Raw genomic sequence first — 16141 nt, 5'->3', positions numbered from 1 at the left:
GTCTAACACATACGCTTTCTTTTTTTATTCTTTTCCCTTTAAGGATTTGCAGCACTTGCAGCAGCTTCAGCAGCAGAATCTCAACCTGCAACAGTTTGTGTTGGTGCATCCAACAACCAACTTGCAGCCAGCACAGTTCATCATCTCACAAACACCGCAGGGGCAGCAAGGTAAGTATACTTTGCTGGGGGGGGGGGCGGAATTGGACATAGCTGTTTAGAGGAAAAGGTGGAGTTGAGGTGGTTCTTGTGCCCCTTCTCTAACTGTTCATATTCCACAGGGCAAATAGCAGTGTTGCAATTAGGGAATTCTAACAGCTGAAGCTGACTCTTTCTGGGTGTTAGACCTCAACCTTGTCAAAGTGTCTGTAGCTCACTTCTCAAGGAGAAACAATCCAGAGATCATGTGGTGGGAGTGTTTGTTAGCAGAAAGGCATCTTGAAATACTGCAGCATCCTAATTTCTGGGTCAGGCTCTCTGGATGTAAGCCTGCCAGAAGGAGAACTTGGAGAAGACAACTCTTCAGAACTCATAGACAGAGTCCCAGGAGGTGGAGACTTGGAGGGAGTATGGGCCTTCAGGTTTAGGTCTATGCTGAAAGGTCTATAAAATTATAAGATTAGAAAAAAAATTACAAAATCAGAGCCCTTGTGGGAGATGAGAAAAGTCTTTGAGTCTAAAGAGGGTACAGTGAATGTTGTCATAAGTTATGATTGCACCTTGGGAGAAGGGCTAGAATGGTTGATTTTGTACACTACCACTTGGGAAGATTATTTTTGCAATATACTGAGTATGGCTTAAAGGTTAAAGGTGAATCAAGGCAGTAGTAGCGCATAATGCTATACCAGTTAAAATTATGTACAGGAGCTTTGCTTTAAGAATTAATGCATTGAAGTTGCAATACATCACAGTACTGTTTGCACCCCATCTTTTGATGCCCCGGGCAACTGCATTTGGCTATGGCCTCTTCTGCTGATACACATCAATGGTCTTGTTTTCCTTTCTTTTCTACATGAACTCTCCTCAGTTGTTCAGGTCTGGTAATCCAAAGGTTGTTGCTGAGAAGGCATATCCTGTTATGCTTGAGGAGACCTCCAGAGCCTGGCTGTGCTATAAAGCAGCTCTTTGCACTGCATTTTCTTTTTGTAACTTTCAACTTTGTCTTGCACCATTCCTTCTTATATTCTACAATCTGGATAGAACTGCTGTCTTAATGCTCTCCTGTTTGAGTGAAGGGTTAGTCAAAATTAACTATCTTTCATAGTGCTTGATTTAGGAGAAGATTTTATGCTACTGCTGGTAGAGAATGGCTGATGGAGTATTCTCTTAGACTTTATGTATGTGTCTCTTGAAGTGAAGCAGAATGTATAAGCTCTGTGGGGTTTTTTTGTTTGTTTGCTTGTTTGTTCTGGGTTTTTTGGAAGACATCATGCTTCACCAATGTTTTGTTCAAGGAGCCTCAGGATTCTTTAAAGTCTTTTTATTGTTTTTAAGGAAACAGCAAGCACAAAAGCATTGTTTTAAAAAAATTGTCACTAATCAGCATTTCACGTCTGCCTACCGTATTCAGAGAACTTCTCCTGGTTTTCTATAATGTCTCTGAAGCTGATTCACAAAGGAAGGAAACTAACTGAAACCAATTTTATTCACCTCTCAAAATGAGTTGTTTACTATATAAAAAGGAATAAAATTGGGAAGGAAGGGTTTGTTTTAAAATCTTCTGAAGTAGAATAACTGCCAGAAGATGTTTTCCTAGTACCTTTTTCAGGAGCCTGCTCTGAAAATGATTTCTTGACTGCAGTTTAGTCATGGCTGCATACTGCTGTCATCAGTGACGCAATGTATGTGGAAGCACCACGTTTTACTGGCAGCCTGGACAATTAAATAGCTCAAAAATGCAGGAAGATTTATATTCTGTGTTCTGACAATCAGCCATTAGTGTGTGACATTATTCCAAACTGAAATGCTTGAATGGATCTAATTTTCTTCGTGAACACTCAATGATAAAGCAACATGTATGTCATAATACTCCTTATCTCACTTTCTGGTGTGGCTTTCTGTAATATTTCATGGTTGTTATTAGAAGATCTTGAACAGTATGTTATCAATTATGAGAGAGAACTTGAGAGAGCGTGTGTTTTCTTTGTCATTGCTGTTCAGCTGAATTTTCAGCATTGTTCTTGTCCTACAGCTCCGCTAGTTAACTTCATAACAGAAAAACATATTCTGAAGAAACTGACATTGAACTTTCTTTAAAACTAAAGACATTCAACTTTTGATTGCCTCATCAGTGCTGCATACAGCTTTATATATATGCACCCAATTAGTTACTGAAATGAAAAAAATGGATTTATTTATATACTACCTATTCTTAAAGAAATCTATTGCTTTAGAGACTGTCCTACATATTTTGTACATATCACATAGTCATGTACAAGAGGAACGCTATTCTGTCAAAAACAAGTGTTGAGGGAAATGAGAGCAAAGAATGATCTCTCTAAGCAAGATCATGGAAGACATGCCATGTACTTGGGGAGGTGATGGGGGACAGAGCATTGCAATCATCAGCAACCACATTTAGATTCTTGGAAGAGATTAAACCCCTTGGCTTAAGTTGTCTTAAGATCCAACTTTTGAAAAACGATAGAAAAATTGATACCTAAAATACCAAGCCATGATCAGGGTTTTTTTCTGATATCTTTCTTCAACATATACTGTAGATCACAGCAGATGTGAAATTCTCTCCATAAATTCACTGCCATATGTTTAATGTAGTCATCTTTTCCATATGATTTCTGGTTACCCAGTGGCTTACATGAAACAAATCATAAGGTTTCTGTTTTTCATGGCTCATAACAGGTAATATCATAACTGAAACAATTGTTTCAAGCCTCAGCAGACAAACAGAAGATTGAATGGAAATAGAAATCTGGAATACTTTCTTATTCACAGCAGTTGTTGTCCCCATGTTACACTTAAAGTCAAAGGCAAGAAGTTAGCACCTTATACTGTCTTTGTATCTCATTTGTGTTCTGTGAAATAATAAGTCTGTCTCTAGAATCTTCAGTGCAACATCCTTTACTGTAACTATAGATATCTTTTGTTAAATGTTACACTTATCAGATGGCCTTTTGTCATTTTACTCCAAAGATACTGCCAATAAAAAAAATGTTGATAAAAGTGTGAGTGGAGAAGAGAAATGGTGCTACATTTCATTTAAATTAATGCTGTAAGCAGAAGTTGTTAATACGTCAGAAAAACCTGTGTTGTGGTAAAGAAAGCTGGTTTAGAAACAGAACTTACTGGGGTTATAAAGCATGACCTACATATTCAGAAAGGCGAATGTGGAAGACAAGCTACTGATGAGCTTTAAACATTGTATCCAGGCCTATTCTCAAAGTATTGCTGTTTATTATTAAAGGTCTTGTTTATGACTTCCTTTTCTCATGTGAAAATACCTGTGATGATGATAGGTCCAGCTGAATCCTGTTCTCTTCTTGGAACCTTTCTAGTTGTACTGCAGACTTTAAGACTTTACTTGTCTCATTTAAGGAAAAAAAAAAAAAAACTTAAATATGAATAAAGTAAGTTGAAACATTGGTGCTAATACTGCTGGCTTTACCCAGTGTGAGAATGAAGGAAGGTGCTTGAAGTTGCCTCCATTTCTTCTCACATGCATCAAATTTATAAGACAGCTGTTTGTCTCATCTGAGACAGTATACATGCACTGCCATAACACGACTCCTTCTGATTTTATTAATAGTATGCTACATCAACCAGCTGAAGTGAATAATATCTCCAGGTGCTGGTGCCCTCAGTAGGCAGATGAGGAGACCCAGCTCTTCATTCCCAAGGGACTTTTAATGACAGCATATTTGCTGTCACAGCAGTTGAATAAAATGTAGCTGAGTCAAACTCATTTCCCAAATAAGATAGGAAAGCTCAGAATGGAATGAAGGAGAGTTTGGAAGAAGAGACTTAAATGGTGACTCTTCTCCTATCCTGCAAATGCCTGTTGCCAAGTTATGAATTAAGTGCTTTACATTTAGTGTTCTCTTTGAATCAAGACTTTGCTTCTGAGCACCCAAACAGTATCAATGGGTAAAAGTGTTGACTTTCATCACAGTGGTGTGGCCGCATATTTGTAGGGATCCTTGATTAGGTACTCTTAAAACTGCAGTTCACCAACTTCAGCGTATTTGCATCATGTTCTTGAAATGATCTCGAAGGGTACTTGCATAGTGCAAAAGGTGCAGCAGCATGCAGCAGTTTAGTATCTCAGTGGAGCAAATTTCTAGGAATGCATCAGATTAGTACTTTCTCTCCTTTTTGGCTCCCAATCTAATTTCAACTCTGAATCCCTATTTTGGAAGATCTGGATTAGATAAAATGAGGTACACCAAAGTGCTCAGTGGTTTCTTTGCATCAACAGTGATCAACAAAATTGATCAAATGACACTGTATGTGGTATGTGATATGATAACTCTTCCTGCTTCCTTCTCCTTATTTTCCAGTTAAATCAAATTGCAACATCGTAAGGTTCTGCCTTGGAAGCTAGCTTCCAGGATATGACTGCAAGAAGATGAGCAGCTTTGGCAGAGAAAAAGCAGTCAAGTTCTTTTTAGATGAAAAATGTCACTCTTTTGGGAGATCAGTTAGGGATGGATTATGTATTGTGCTTCTGGGCCAACTTTTAAGAAGTTATGCTGAAAAAATCTACACTTGAATGTTTGTTTTATCCTTTGTTTAATTTTAGACAGTAACAACTGAATCCTCAGATCTTTCCTTGGGGACTGTTGGCTGGTAGGAAGAGTTTTTGCCTTGGGCCATTAATTCATACTAGGCTTAGACGTTGCAGGAAAAGTCCTGGGCTATGGTAGATGCATTTATTTTAACTATTAAAAATAGTAAATAACTCTAAAACATCACATTTTTCTTGCATAAATCCTTATCTACCTCAGCACTGGAGGTACCATTCTTCTGGAGCTTTGTAACGGTGCTCTGTTTGCCATTATTACTATATAAGCAGTGATACCACTAGGCTCTTAGTACCCAGAGCAGCAAGTCAGAAGTACTACTTCTGTAAAGTTAAGTATGCAAGTACAATATTAACTTTTATAGAATGAAAGAATCATGTAGGGTGGAAGGGACTTCTAGAGGTTATAATAGTCTTCCTCAAAGAAAGTTCAGTTATAGCGGTGTGCTTTGTGTTTTGAGCATCTCCAAGGATGGAGACTCTGCAGTCTCTGAGTACCTGCTCCAGTATTTGATCACTCTCATGGTGAAAAAATTTGTTTCCTTACACCTAGTTGGAGTTTTCCACGTTCCAGCCTAAGTCTGTTGCCTCTAATCACTGCACACACTCAAGAAGAGTACATCTCTGTCTTCTTTACGCCCTCCTATCCGGTAGTTGAAGACAGCACTGAGATCTCTGCTTAGCCTTTTTTCGTGAGGCTGAACAAATGCAGCCCTCTTACCCTTTTCTTCTATGCATGTGCCAGCCCACTAGCCATCTTGATGGGCTTTCACTGTACTTATTCAAGGATGTCAGTGTGTGTCTTGTACTGTGAAGACCAACGCTGGTCTCACAAGTGCCAAGTAGAGGGGAGGGATCACTTCTTCCAGCCTGCAGGCTGCGCTCTTGCTTATACAGCCCAGGATGTGTTTGGTCATCTTCATTGTAAGGGTACATTGCTGACTGATGTTCAGCTTGTCCTGTAGGACTCCCAGGTCCTTTTCTGCAAAGCTGCTTTCTAGCTAGCCAGGGCCTAGCCTCTACAGCTGCATGGGGGTTATTCAAGTCCAGGTGCTAGACTGTTTTTCCTCATTGATCTTCATGATCATCTTTTCCAGCCTGTCTGGGCTCTGACCTCCAGCCTGTTGACCGCTCCCCCTGATTTGGTATTGTCTGCAGACTTGCCGAGAGGACATTCTGTCCCATCATCCATAATGCAAATATGCTAAATGGTATTGGCACCGATATCAGTCCCTGAGGAACCAGGAGTTTGAATCACTCATAACAGTTGCCTGAAAGGTGTGGTTTTGGACTTCCATTGTATTTAAAAGGCTGTGCTACCTGCCGTATAATTCGATTCACTGACGTTATCCCAGACTGAAGTAGGGAGCAGTAGTCTGATCTCAGAAAAACAAAGTTGAAGTTAATGCTAGTACAAGTCATATCCAAGAAAGACAGAACTGCAGCTGCCCACCCAAGGAATTCAACAAGATGCAAATACAGTATATGCCTGAAAAGTATCTGAAGAGACTTAACTCAAAGGAAAGGATGCGTGCTTTGCCAGAACGGTTCAGCTGCTTTCCCCATCGCCTGATTATTACTTCCGTCATCCTCGGGTTGAACTTCACCTAACTTGTTCTTTCTCCAGTTTCTGCCTGAGAGACCTTGTAACAGCATTTCTGAGGTAGGATAAAATAATATAAAAGCTGAGTATATGAGGCGTGTTCAGAATATTTTATGTTGTCCTTCTGTGCTTATTACTTCAGAATATATAAGTGAGAACAAAATGAGGAAGAATGCAGTCATCTCATGCACTTCAATGGAAATGTTATTGCCAGAAAATCATCCTATGGGATTTCTTTGAGGACAAGAAGTCACAAAAGGACAGTCCTAATTACTCTGGTTATAGTCAAAAGATAAGTCAGTAACTTGTGATCAGTGCTATTACAGGTGGATTAGAGGTCAGATGTGATCACTGTAAGCTACCTGTTTCTTTTCATTGCTGATCAGCCACTCTGCATCATCACTATAATAGTTTAGAACTTTCTATTTCAGGTTGTCAGAATTCACTGCCCCTAAATAAAGGTCAAAAGCTCTTCACGTAGAGGTGACTATTCATTATAGCAATTAAATTAGGGCACCTGAAGTCATCTTCCTAGTGAACAAATGTCTGCACTGCAAAAACACCATGCAACTAGTAGTAGGTAGCTGTCTCAGAAGTTCCTTAAGCTGATCAGTTCTCTCACTGTGGCTTTTCAAAAACACAGCTGAAATGTGTTGATTACATGGTACAAAGCAAATTTACATAGCTGTTGTCTGTGCTGTACTATGATTTTGCATAAGCAGCTGGCTTTGTTCTGTAGGTCTTAAGTATTTTTTTAGCAATACATTTTATTCTAAAATACATATTCAACACTTTGTATTTAAAAAAACAAACTGTAACAGCAATATTAGTGAAGCCTATTTTTTTGTGGATGTGTATCCCACATCAAGGATATGACTTTGTCCTTCCTACCCCATGTTAATTCCAGTTTTCATGTCTCCTGTGACCTTAATCTCATAAAACATTGTTTTCCATTTGATAGTCATCAAGTCCTAAACTCCTGTGTCCCCTGACTGTGTTGTGGTAAGAGGTAGATGGTCCTGAGTAGCGTGTACTGATTGATCAACCTGCTGATGGGCCAGAACAGACTATGCTGAATTCAAATTCCATAATTTTCGTTATGTAGATGCTTGCTTGTGTTCTGTCTGCTGGGTGGCCATAGTTTTCTTGCCAGGTTGTAGGAACTTGGAATCTTGAAGACACCTTTTAAATGTAGTTTTAATTTGTTTACGTCTTAAATTATTATAGGGGAAGTTGGTAGGCGTAGTCAGAAGTGACATAAAGAATAAGAGTAACATTACATACTATCAAATTGAGAGAGGTGACTAGCTGTCGGTGTATCTTCGTCAAGATTCTTAGCCCTTAAAAGTACGTATTTTACTGTTAGAAATGCAAAAAAAACGCAAAAAAACTTCTGGTTAAAGAACTGAATATGCACGCATGTTGCTCAGTTTGCTGAGCGATTTAATAAACCGTATGAGTAGAGGACCGTTCGAAAAATTATTTTTAGAATGACAGCATATTGTGTATATGTATAGAATCACTGACTGCCTAAAGTGATATGTTCCTCATTTAATGTTTTTAATTTGGAATCTGTATTGGTTGCACCAGCCCCAATTGTTTGTTAATGCTGTCATTCTTTTTTTCTTGGGTTTTTTATGTATTCATTGTAATGCTTGTCTTATTTGTGCAATTTAAACACTGTTTGGCACTTATCTAAAATTCAAGATCTAATTATGCTTCCAAAAGACTCCTTCCTTATTTCAGCCAGGAGAAGGTTATCTGGGCTTCTTTTGTCTTCTGGTGTGGTCTACTTAAGTTTGCTAGAGAAAGTTGCCTTCTATGGTAAAACAGTTGTACAGTAAACAGTTGTAAAGCAGCTGGTATGGGATGATGTGGAGAGGAAGAAGAGTGAACAAGGAACCAAATTAGTGGGTTTGGTTAGTGTTCTGTTGTTGCAGACCTGTTCCCTTCTGTATGGCTCCCTAATTCTTGGTCAGCTGTTAGTTACTGGAAGAAGCATACCCTCAGTCTGTAAGGTGAAAAAGGCGATAAAGGATTCCTGTGCAGAAAATGGGGATAACCTGCATCATTGCAAGCTGTTTCTATGGAGAGTAGTACAGGCTTTTCTGTTTCCCCTTTCTGTCACTCTTTATGCTTTAGGAAAATGCAGGGGAATTTTGGACTGAGAAGCCCAAAGCCTGGCAATGTCTATACAGGGATGAAATAAAAGCTTGCCTCTCAAATGTCTTGTAACTTCGTTATTTGGCAAGAGCCTTCTTTCACCTCATTTCGTGTTTTAGTATTTTTTAAATGACAAACTAAAACCCCTCTCTTCTCTTTCCAGGTCTCCTGCAAGCGCAGAATCTCTTAACGCAACTACCTCAGCAAAGCCAAGCCAACCTCCTGCAGTCTCAGCCAAGCATCACCCTTGCCTCGCAGGTCAGGCTTATTTCTACAGTTTATTTGTTGCTTTGGGGGGATTTGAATTATTGAAGTGTAGGGACCCTTTGTGTTAGTCACAGGAATAGATATTATAGCTACATTAGTGAGTTTGTTGTTTTAGATAGATTCAGTGTAAAACTGAAATAACCAGAACTTTTCAGTTTTTTAAGTTTCCATTCTAAGGTGCCTTTTTCATGCGCTTAACTTTCTAAACTTTATTTTTAGCTGAAATTTTTCACGCGATCTGCTGAGTTAACAGGACTAGAGGAGCGTTTGCTTTCTTGTAAGGTTTTCTCGGACAATCTATAAACTTGTGAATTTCAGAGCAGCAAAAAGTTCAAAAGAGAATTGCTGGCTGGTTGGGTTTTTTGTTTTTTGGGAGGAGGGGGAGGTTAGATTGTGGTAGGAATCAGTCTGTATTTTAGCCTGGTTATTTTGATATTTTGCTAAGTCATTGCCAGTCTTATTACTTACCTTCTTTGAGAGTGAGGAGACTGTTAGAAATGCATTAAAACATTCTGTTAGAAACACACTAAAATATTAAAGCTCTATTATTAAGCTTTCAGACTGTAAGAAAAGCAATTTTAAGGTTGCACGTGCCTGCAAATTTAATTTTGCTTCACTCTAAGTTTTACTGTATGGTTTAGTTACATGACTGCACACTGTTTCTCAAATACCATGTAGTATCTTCCTGCCAATTTCGTTACATACAAGAAATTTTTAGTCTGTAATAAGAAGCCTGAGTCTATCAGCCTTAGAAAACTGCATTTTCTATTATACCACATATAGTATTTTTCATGCACCATGTGGAAAATGGAATTTGTCTCATCTCTGTAGTTCATACCTCAGTTAGCAGCAGAACTCCTTACCAAATGTTATATTTAGATTAAAAAAGTATCAAAACGACAAAAAGAAAATAAATTATATAAAAGGGCCAAGTCAGTAAAGAGAGATTGCAGTAATTGCCCACTATGTTTACTGTAAGTTTTAAAATATTAAAAACCTTTATAGTGCGACATACGTATTTGCAATCCTAGAAATATCATATATGATTACATTATTTCTTAAATAATGGAATTATATAGATCCTGACCTCCCTTTACCATCTGCTGTGCACTGCAAAATGCTGCTGTGCTAAGCCAGGAGAAAACCAACTTAAGGAGCTGCATAAAGACTGAGCTATGTATGGGGCATTTGTTTTAGAACATCTATTTGTGTACCATTGCAAGCTACTGTAGTTTTGTGTAGACTTGAGACTGTTCTTTATTTATTTATTTATTTATTTATTGTTTGTGCTGTAGAAGTGCATAGTTTCAGAATTGGGCCTGGGACATAAAAGCACAAAATCACCTTTGCTTAAGCCCCTCAGCTGAGCTGAATAGAATTTAGCTAGAGCAAAAGATTTGTCTCTGCATCTCAATTCATGTATTGTGCCTAATTCAGAACATGTTTTCAATGTTCCCATTGCACATAGAACCTAAACTGGTTAATGCCAGATCTTAATGTATTTTGTTCACCTGTGGATATTCTTCACAATGCTCAGATTTTTTCAGATTCTTATTGTTGCTGCAGAGCAACATGGTCAGGAGTAATAAGCCTTGTGCTGACTTCCTTGAAAATTAGCCATTTATTTGGGGGGGAAGACCTGAAGGGAATAATTTTTTGTAGGTTGCCTTTGCTCAATTTCTCGTATCACGATTCCAGTCACCCTTTCTGTTGCAAGTATCAATAAAGTTGGAGAATAATCTGTTTTTCTCTCTGGAAGAGTTGCGTCAGTCACGAAAGGTAGCATTAGGGGAAACTTGCCATGTTTGCTACCTCTACGTGCTTGCTGTTCCAAGATTAAATAGAGAACTTGAGTTTTTCGAGCAGATGACAATCTGCCACCTCACGGAAGCAGTAAATTCCATTTTAAAATGATTAAAAGGGAATGAAGGCCAAGCTATCTATATAAATGATAGAATTATACCAAGTAGGAATGCTCAGCCTTTCTTTGAGCAGCTTCTGCAGCAAGTGCAAGTCATTGGAAACCTGCTGCACAGAACATCTCTTACTTTTCTTTGATTCTGACAGAGCCTTTAAAAGGTTGTCATACTAATACAGTTTTCTGCACTGTGATAGCTCATTCTTGAGAGGATTGTAAATAAATCAGAGGAACATTCAGATTGCTGGAAGTGTTGGATTCATTGATCTTTCTCACAGAAGCCTCGCATATCTTTTCTAAGTTTTATTTTTGTTGATTATTCTTCTAAGTCTGATTTTCATCTTTTCCTTGGTCTTTATCTCAATAGCCAGCAACCCCAACACGCACAATAGCAGCGACCCCCATTCAGCCACTTCCACAGAGCCAGTCGACACCAAAGCGAATCGACACTCCCAGCTTGGAGGAGCCCAGTGACCTTGAGGAGCTTGAGCAGTTTGCCAAGACTTTCAAACAAAGACGGATCAAACTTGGATTCACTCAGGTGAGACCGAGTAGCGTAGTGCCTGCCAGTGTGGAATCGGAGGCCTCATCCTTCAAGTCTGGAGGGAGATTCCAATTCTGTCTTTTCCTAGGAGCGCCTTCTTAAATAAGGTTATGCTCTGGCCTTTATGTAGGGGATTTCTAAGACATAACAGAAAAGGCCGTACATCTGATATGTTACTTCCCTATTGGTTTTAAAGTATAGCCATTTTCCCAGCAGGTACATGCATTTACCGGCTCCAAATGTCATTGCATGTGCACTGTTCATTCTATAGGATTTAAAATGAATGGGACAAAACACTTGAAAGCCGCCTTCAGAAGTACAATATTCCAAAAATCATGCAGCACAATTAACCGTTTAAAAAATACGTCACAACTGTAAAGTTGCTTTGGATGTCGAAAGAGTTTTCACCCTCAAGCGTATTTTCCTATTAAAAATCAATGATTTCTGTATTTAATACTTTTGCTAAGGATGCTAAACAAAAGCTGAAAGGTTTGTCACCTTGAAGGTTGTTCCTTGCAGAAGTGAACTGGTGTTGTAGTTGTTTTGTTTAAAAGCTCAGAAGTACCCATAAAGCTGAAGAAAAGTAAACTTGAACATACCAAAAATGTTTGAATGAGAAGTGCAATTAGAAGTACAAATTAGTTATATGTCCCATTATCCTGTTGAAAGGAGCTGCCATTGGATCCAAGAGCCCTTTCTTAACAATATCAAAATGAAATGTTTTTTTTCCCTGCAAAATTAAAATAATCTGTCCAGATAAAGAATTAATTTTGGCAGCAGCCTGTGTTAAGCATAATTGTGTTTTGCTAGAAGAAATAGCAAACAGAAATCAAAGCAGATATTTAAAAGTCTGAGCTAAGAGCAGTCAATCCAGCATATGTGATTTTTTTGCTCCTTGGAATAAGTAAACCTACTCTAACTGAAAGTATGTGCTGAAGTTGGATTTATTTTTCTGGCAAGGTTCTAAGTGCTTGAAAAATCAGGATTCATAATGAAAGTTCCTGGCAGCATCTTAATTATAACTCAAGAACAGAACGTTCTTAGTAAAATGAAGTGCATTTTGCTGGCATGTGTGTCTCCTTCCCTCGCTCCTTTCCACTAGATGGAGGTACACAAATGCACTAGTGATGGACATGTGCAAAAGCTAGAATAGAGCAGAACAGACCAAAGTAAAATACAATAGCTTCCCTATAGCCTGACTGAGGAAGTTCATATAAAGCTTTAGTTAGTATGTTTGATCTGCCCTGCTGTGAGATGATTATAATGGAGCAGGTAGACTTTTTAAGTTATATGTTAAACCTTCTTTATTGACCCTGTTGTGAATTTTTATGGTCAAGAAAAATAAATACAATTGCTCAGGCTTGCATTTCAGCATTTGATTTTGAGCTTAAAAAGGGGGAATTTTGAGAAAGCTGTCAAATGACATTTGGTCAATCCTTGCTCTGATATATGCTCTGAGCACATGTGTGTATAATTAGGCAGTTCTATTAACTTTTAGCTTGTTGCACAATTGGGTGATAATTAAAGATCCCTATACTTAGGTTTCGTATAGGTGCATAATTAGACTGCCTTTCAGAGGATAACAAAAATTTATTGCCAGTGGTACTGTAAGCTTTTTCAGACCCACCAGATTTATCCCACCCCTGCCTTTCAAGAATAATTGTAAGATCTAGTTTGCATTGCAAACTAATCGCTTAACTACATTCTCTCTTGTAAGTGATATAACAGACAAGTTCTGATTTTCAGCAGCTCTATCTTCTCTTCCCATCCCCAAAAGTGTCCAGAGGAGACAGATTTAAAGCCTGATTAAGGTTTTCCTTAAAAATATCACTGTGTTGGACATACAGAAACACAAGGGACATACTGCATCTTAGTGCTACTGCAGATACCTGACTAATTGGTTAGTTGAGATTCAAGCTATGTGAAGAAACATTGTAGACTATATTATTGTTACTCTGTATAAAATACTATCTCTGCTAGTCTTTCTGAACTTCCTAACAGACCTCTGCACACAACTATGATGTGCCCTATAACCAGATACATTCATTACTAGAGCTTCATGCAACCTACAAAGTAGGTCAGATGTGTATAAGGTGTCTTTATTGTCTGCTCCAGCCATCCTTTCAGCAGTTCATCGCGATACATACATTTCCCATCCCAGTATATAAATTCCTTTGCCCGTGGCTTAAGCGCTGCCACCTTTTGGCATAGTTAAACTATTGACAGAGAAATGGTTAACTATGCATTGTAAATCATATGGCAAATGTTAGTGAGAACAACATAAATATCAGAATTAAATTTGGTTGGGGGACTGAAGCAAATGTCATAACTCTTTCCCGCCAAAGCACAGATCAGTTTCTCTCTAAAATGGTTTAAATAGCCAGGTTTTCTTTGTCATAAACCCACTAAGCATCCATGTTACTTCTCTTAGCATGATTTATGAGTTTTGAAATGTGCAGAATCCAGGGATGTGCGTAGAGGTATAAATATGAGTTCCAGCTGTTTCCTCTTCTTATTGAAAGGCTTAGAAACCAATTGTTCTGGTCCTTATCTAGGAAGGAGTTTTGTTTTCTTCATACAACCTGCACAATTTACTAAGCTTAGGAAATGTTTTCTTCTTCCTTGCTTGGATGTGGCCACTCTGCATGCTGTTAGTTACTTGTATCAAACTGTGATTGTGGGTCTGACCTGAAAGGAAAGAAAGCAAGCTTTATGCACAGTCCGACTAACCCATTTGCGATTAAACTCCACTAACTATGCTCAAGCTCTTTAGTCTGTTCTTCTGGACTTTTCATCACTTTTTTGTGTTAAAAAATAAAATTCTAAATTAAACTACTTTAGAGAAAATAGCGTACTTCAAAGATTGTTCTTTTTTTTCCCAAGGACAGGACCTTTGTGCATTAAAACAAAACCAGAAAACATCGTGATGTATTTTAATGTCCATAATCAAAAACTGATTTTTCTTTGCAAATGAGATTTAAGTGTGATACTTCCTTAGAGTGAAGTACATGGAGGTATATGTATAGCTATTAGGATAAGCAGAATGTCTGATAGCTAGCTAAAATTTGGAAAAGCCGTAAGAGATGTAAAGAGATGATCTGTAAATTCTGGCAGATGGGTCACGATAGTAAAGACAACAGTTAATCATTATTTGAAATGGTTCGACTTCTTGTCTGCTTTGAAAGAAATATCTGTGGGGAGAAGTTTGATTTGAACCGCAGAAGATACTAAAAGTTCAGATAAGAATACCTTTGCATTTATCTAAACGTGATATATGTTTGCAGACAAACCTCATTCATATTTTCAAGAGTGGCTTTCTACTAATATGAGGATATGAATACACTGCATTTTTACTTATTTGAACTTTTCTTCTTTGGTATGAGATATGTAAATACTTAAATCTGCTCCTAAAAAGAGGTTGGCCCATACTTATTTTAATGAACTAAGAAAAAAATACAAGTTATAATATTCAGTGGAGTGTTATGCTTAGTGATAATGCTAGGAAGACAAAGCATCAGGGATTTCCTGGAAAGAGTTACATGGTTAAACTGCCTGAGATTTGAAAAGATGACATTTCTTTATGATTATTTGCTTTAGCATGAATCTTCTTAGCACTGAGCAAATTTCTGCGAACCTGAAAACCCACTCACACCAATAGAGTCACTAAGAGAGCACAAGAATGTGACAGGATTCCTTGCTTTGGAAGTACCTATGTTAGTGAATCCCTTTTTTCTCTTTCTTTGTCCAGGGTGATGTTGGGCTCGCTATGGGCAAACTCTATGGAAATGACTTCAGCCAAACTACCATCTCTCGCTTTGAAGCCTTGAACCTCAGCTTTAAGAACATGTGCAAGTTAAAGCCACTTCTGGAAAAGTGGCTCAATGATGCAGGTGAATAAGTCTGTGTATTTCTTCACCAGCCCACCAAAATCAGTAGGATTCTGAAAAGCTGTTAACCGCTTCATTTATGCCCTTATGGTTTTATGAAGCCACCGATCTCTGTAACTGTCCATGGGACAAATATGGGCGTAGGGATAAGTGTCCATACTTCCCCATTCAGGTGTCCATATTTATCTGAAATAGTTTCAATGTGAAGTTCTAGAACCATGTTCTGCAGTCAGCTGAATCATTGCATGGGGTGAGGTGTAATGTGTGTCATGGTTTTCCTCCTTCATGTATGTTAATGCATGTAACTTCTAATCCTCTTCTAGCTTTCTTTTTCAGATGTGTAGCTGAGAGAGGGTTGCATGGTTTGTTGTTTCAGTAAGCAGAGCTTATTGCATTCATCTCTTCCCACATGCCCTGTGTGTGTTCTTTTCACCTCTCTCCAAGAGTCCGTGTAAACACTCTCTTTCTCCCCCATACCAAGAGTTCAGTGTGGGTTAGGTTTTGGTTTTTTTCTTCCAGCATTATTTTTTCCTGGGAGATAAGTCATTCATGATGCCAATGTTTTAGCGTTCTGTTTTTGCATTAGCAAAAGGAGCTTGGACAGTGGTGCTGGGTATTAGGATAGAAAGTGTCTAAGAGTGCTGTCAGATGGGTTTTTTCTCCTAAGTATACAACTGTACATAGTATAAAGCTGATGAATCTGCTAAACAGGTGGCAGGGACAATGTGGGACAGTGTGTGCATTCCTATTTTTACCAAAAATGAATAGAGCTCTACACTGATGCCTACAGTATTCCTTGAAATTTTGAAAGTAATTGAATGTAGTGTTGAAACAAGGAAGGGTCATTCTCATGTGCTGACAAGGGCTATCCTTAGGTAATCTGGATCTGTGATAGCAAATGTCAAGATCTTCTCACTGAGTGATCTAATCCACAAGACAGAGGTCCCCAAACCTTACAGCAATGCTGGGCTAGTACAGTGTGGCAAAGAATGCTATAATTGGCT

At 38.3% G+C, this 16141-nt stretch overlaps 1 protein-coding gene across 5 annotated transcripts in view; it reads left to right on the top strand.

Moving 5' to 3' along the window:
- The window catches only part of POU2F1 (POU class 2 homeobox 1), a 121231-nt gene that overhangs the window by 82677 nt on the left and 22413 nt on the right, over positions 1-16141 (top strand). For all 5 annotated transcript variants that reach the window (XM_064522612.1, XM_064522609.1, XM_064522591.1 and 2 more), the window contains 4 exons: positions 44-170; positions 8685-8779; positions 11074-11247; positions 14999-15140. In XM_064522612.1, coding sequence (XP_064378682.1) covers positions 44-170; positions 8685-8779; positions 11074-11247; positions 14999-15140 — 538 coding nt within the window. The remainder of the gene's footprint in view (positions 1-43; positions 171-8684; positions 8780-11073; positions 11248-14998; positions 15141-16141) is intronic.

This window comes from Dromaius novaehollandiae, chromosome 1 (assembly GCF_036370855.1).
Source record: "Dromaius novaehollandiae isolate bDroNov1 chromosome 1, bDroNov1.hap1, whole genome shotgun sequence".
NCBI classification, from domain to species: Eukaryota; Metazoa; Chordata; class Aves; order Casuariiformes; family Dromaiidae; genus Dromaius; species Dromaius novaehollandiae.
Note: the sequence above shows the minus strand (reverse complement) of the source record. Positions and strands in the feature narration are given on the sequence as shown.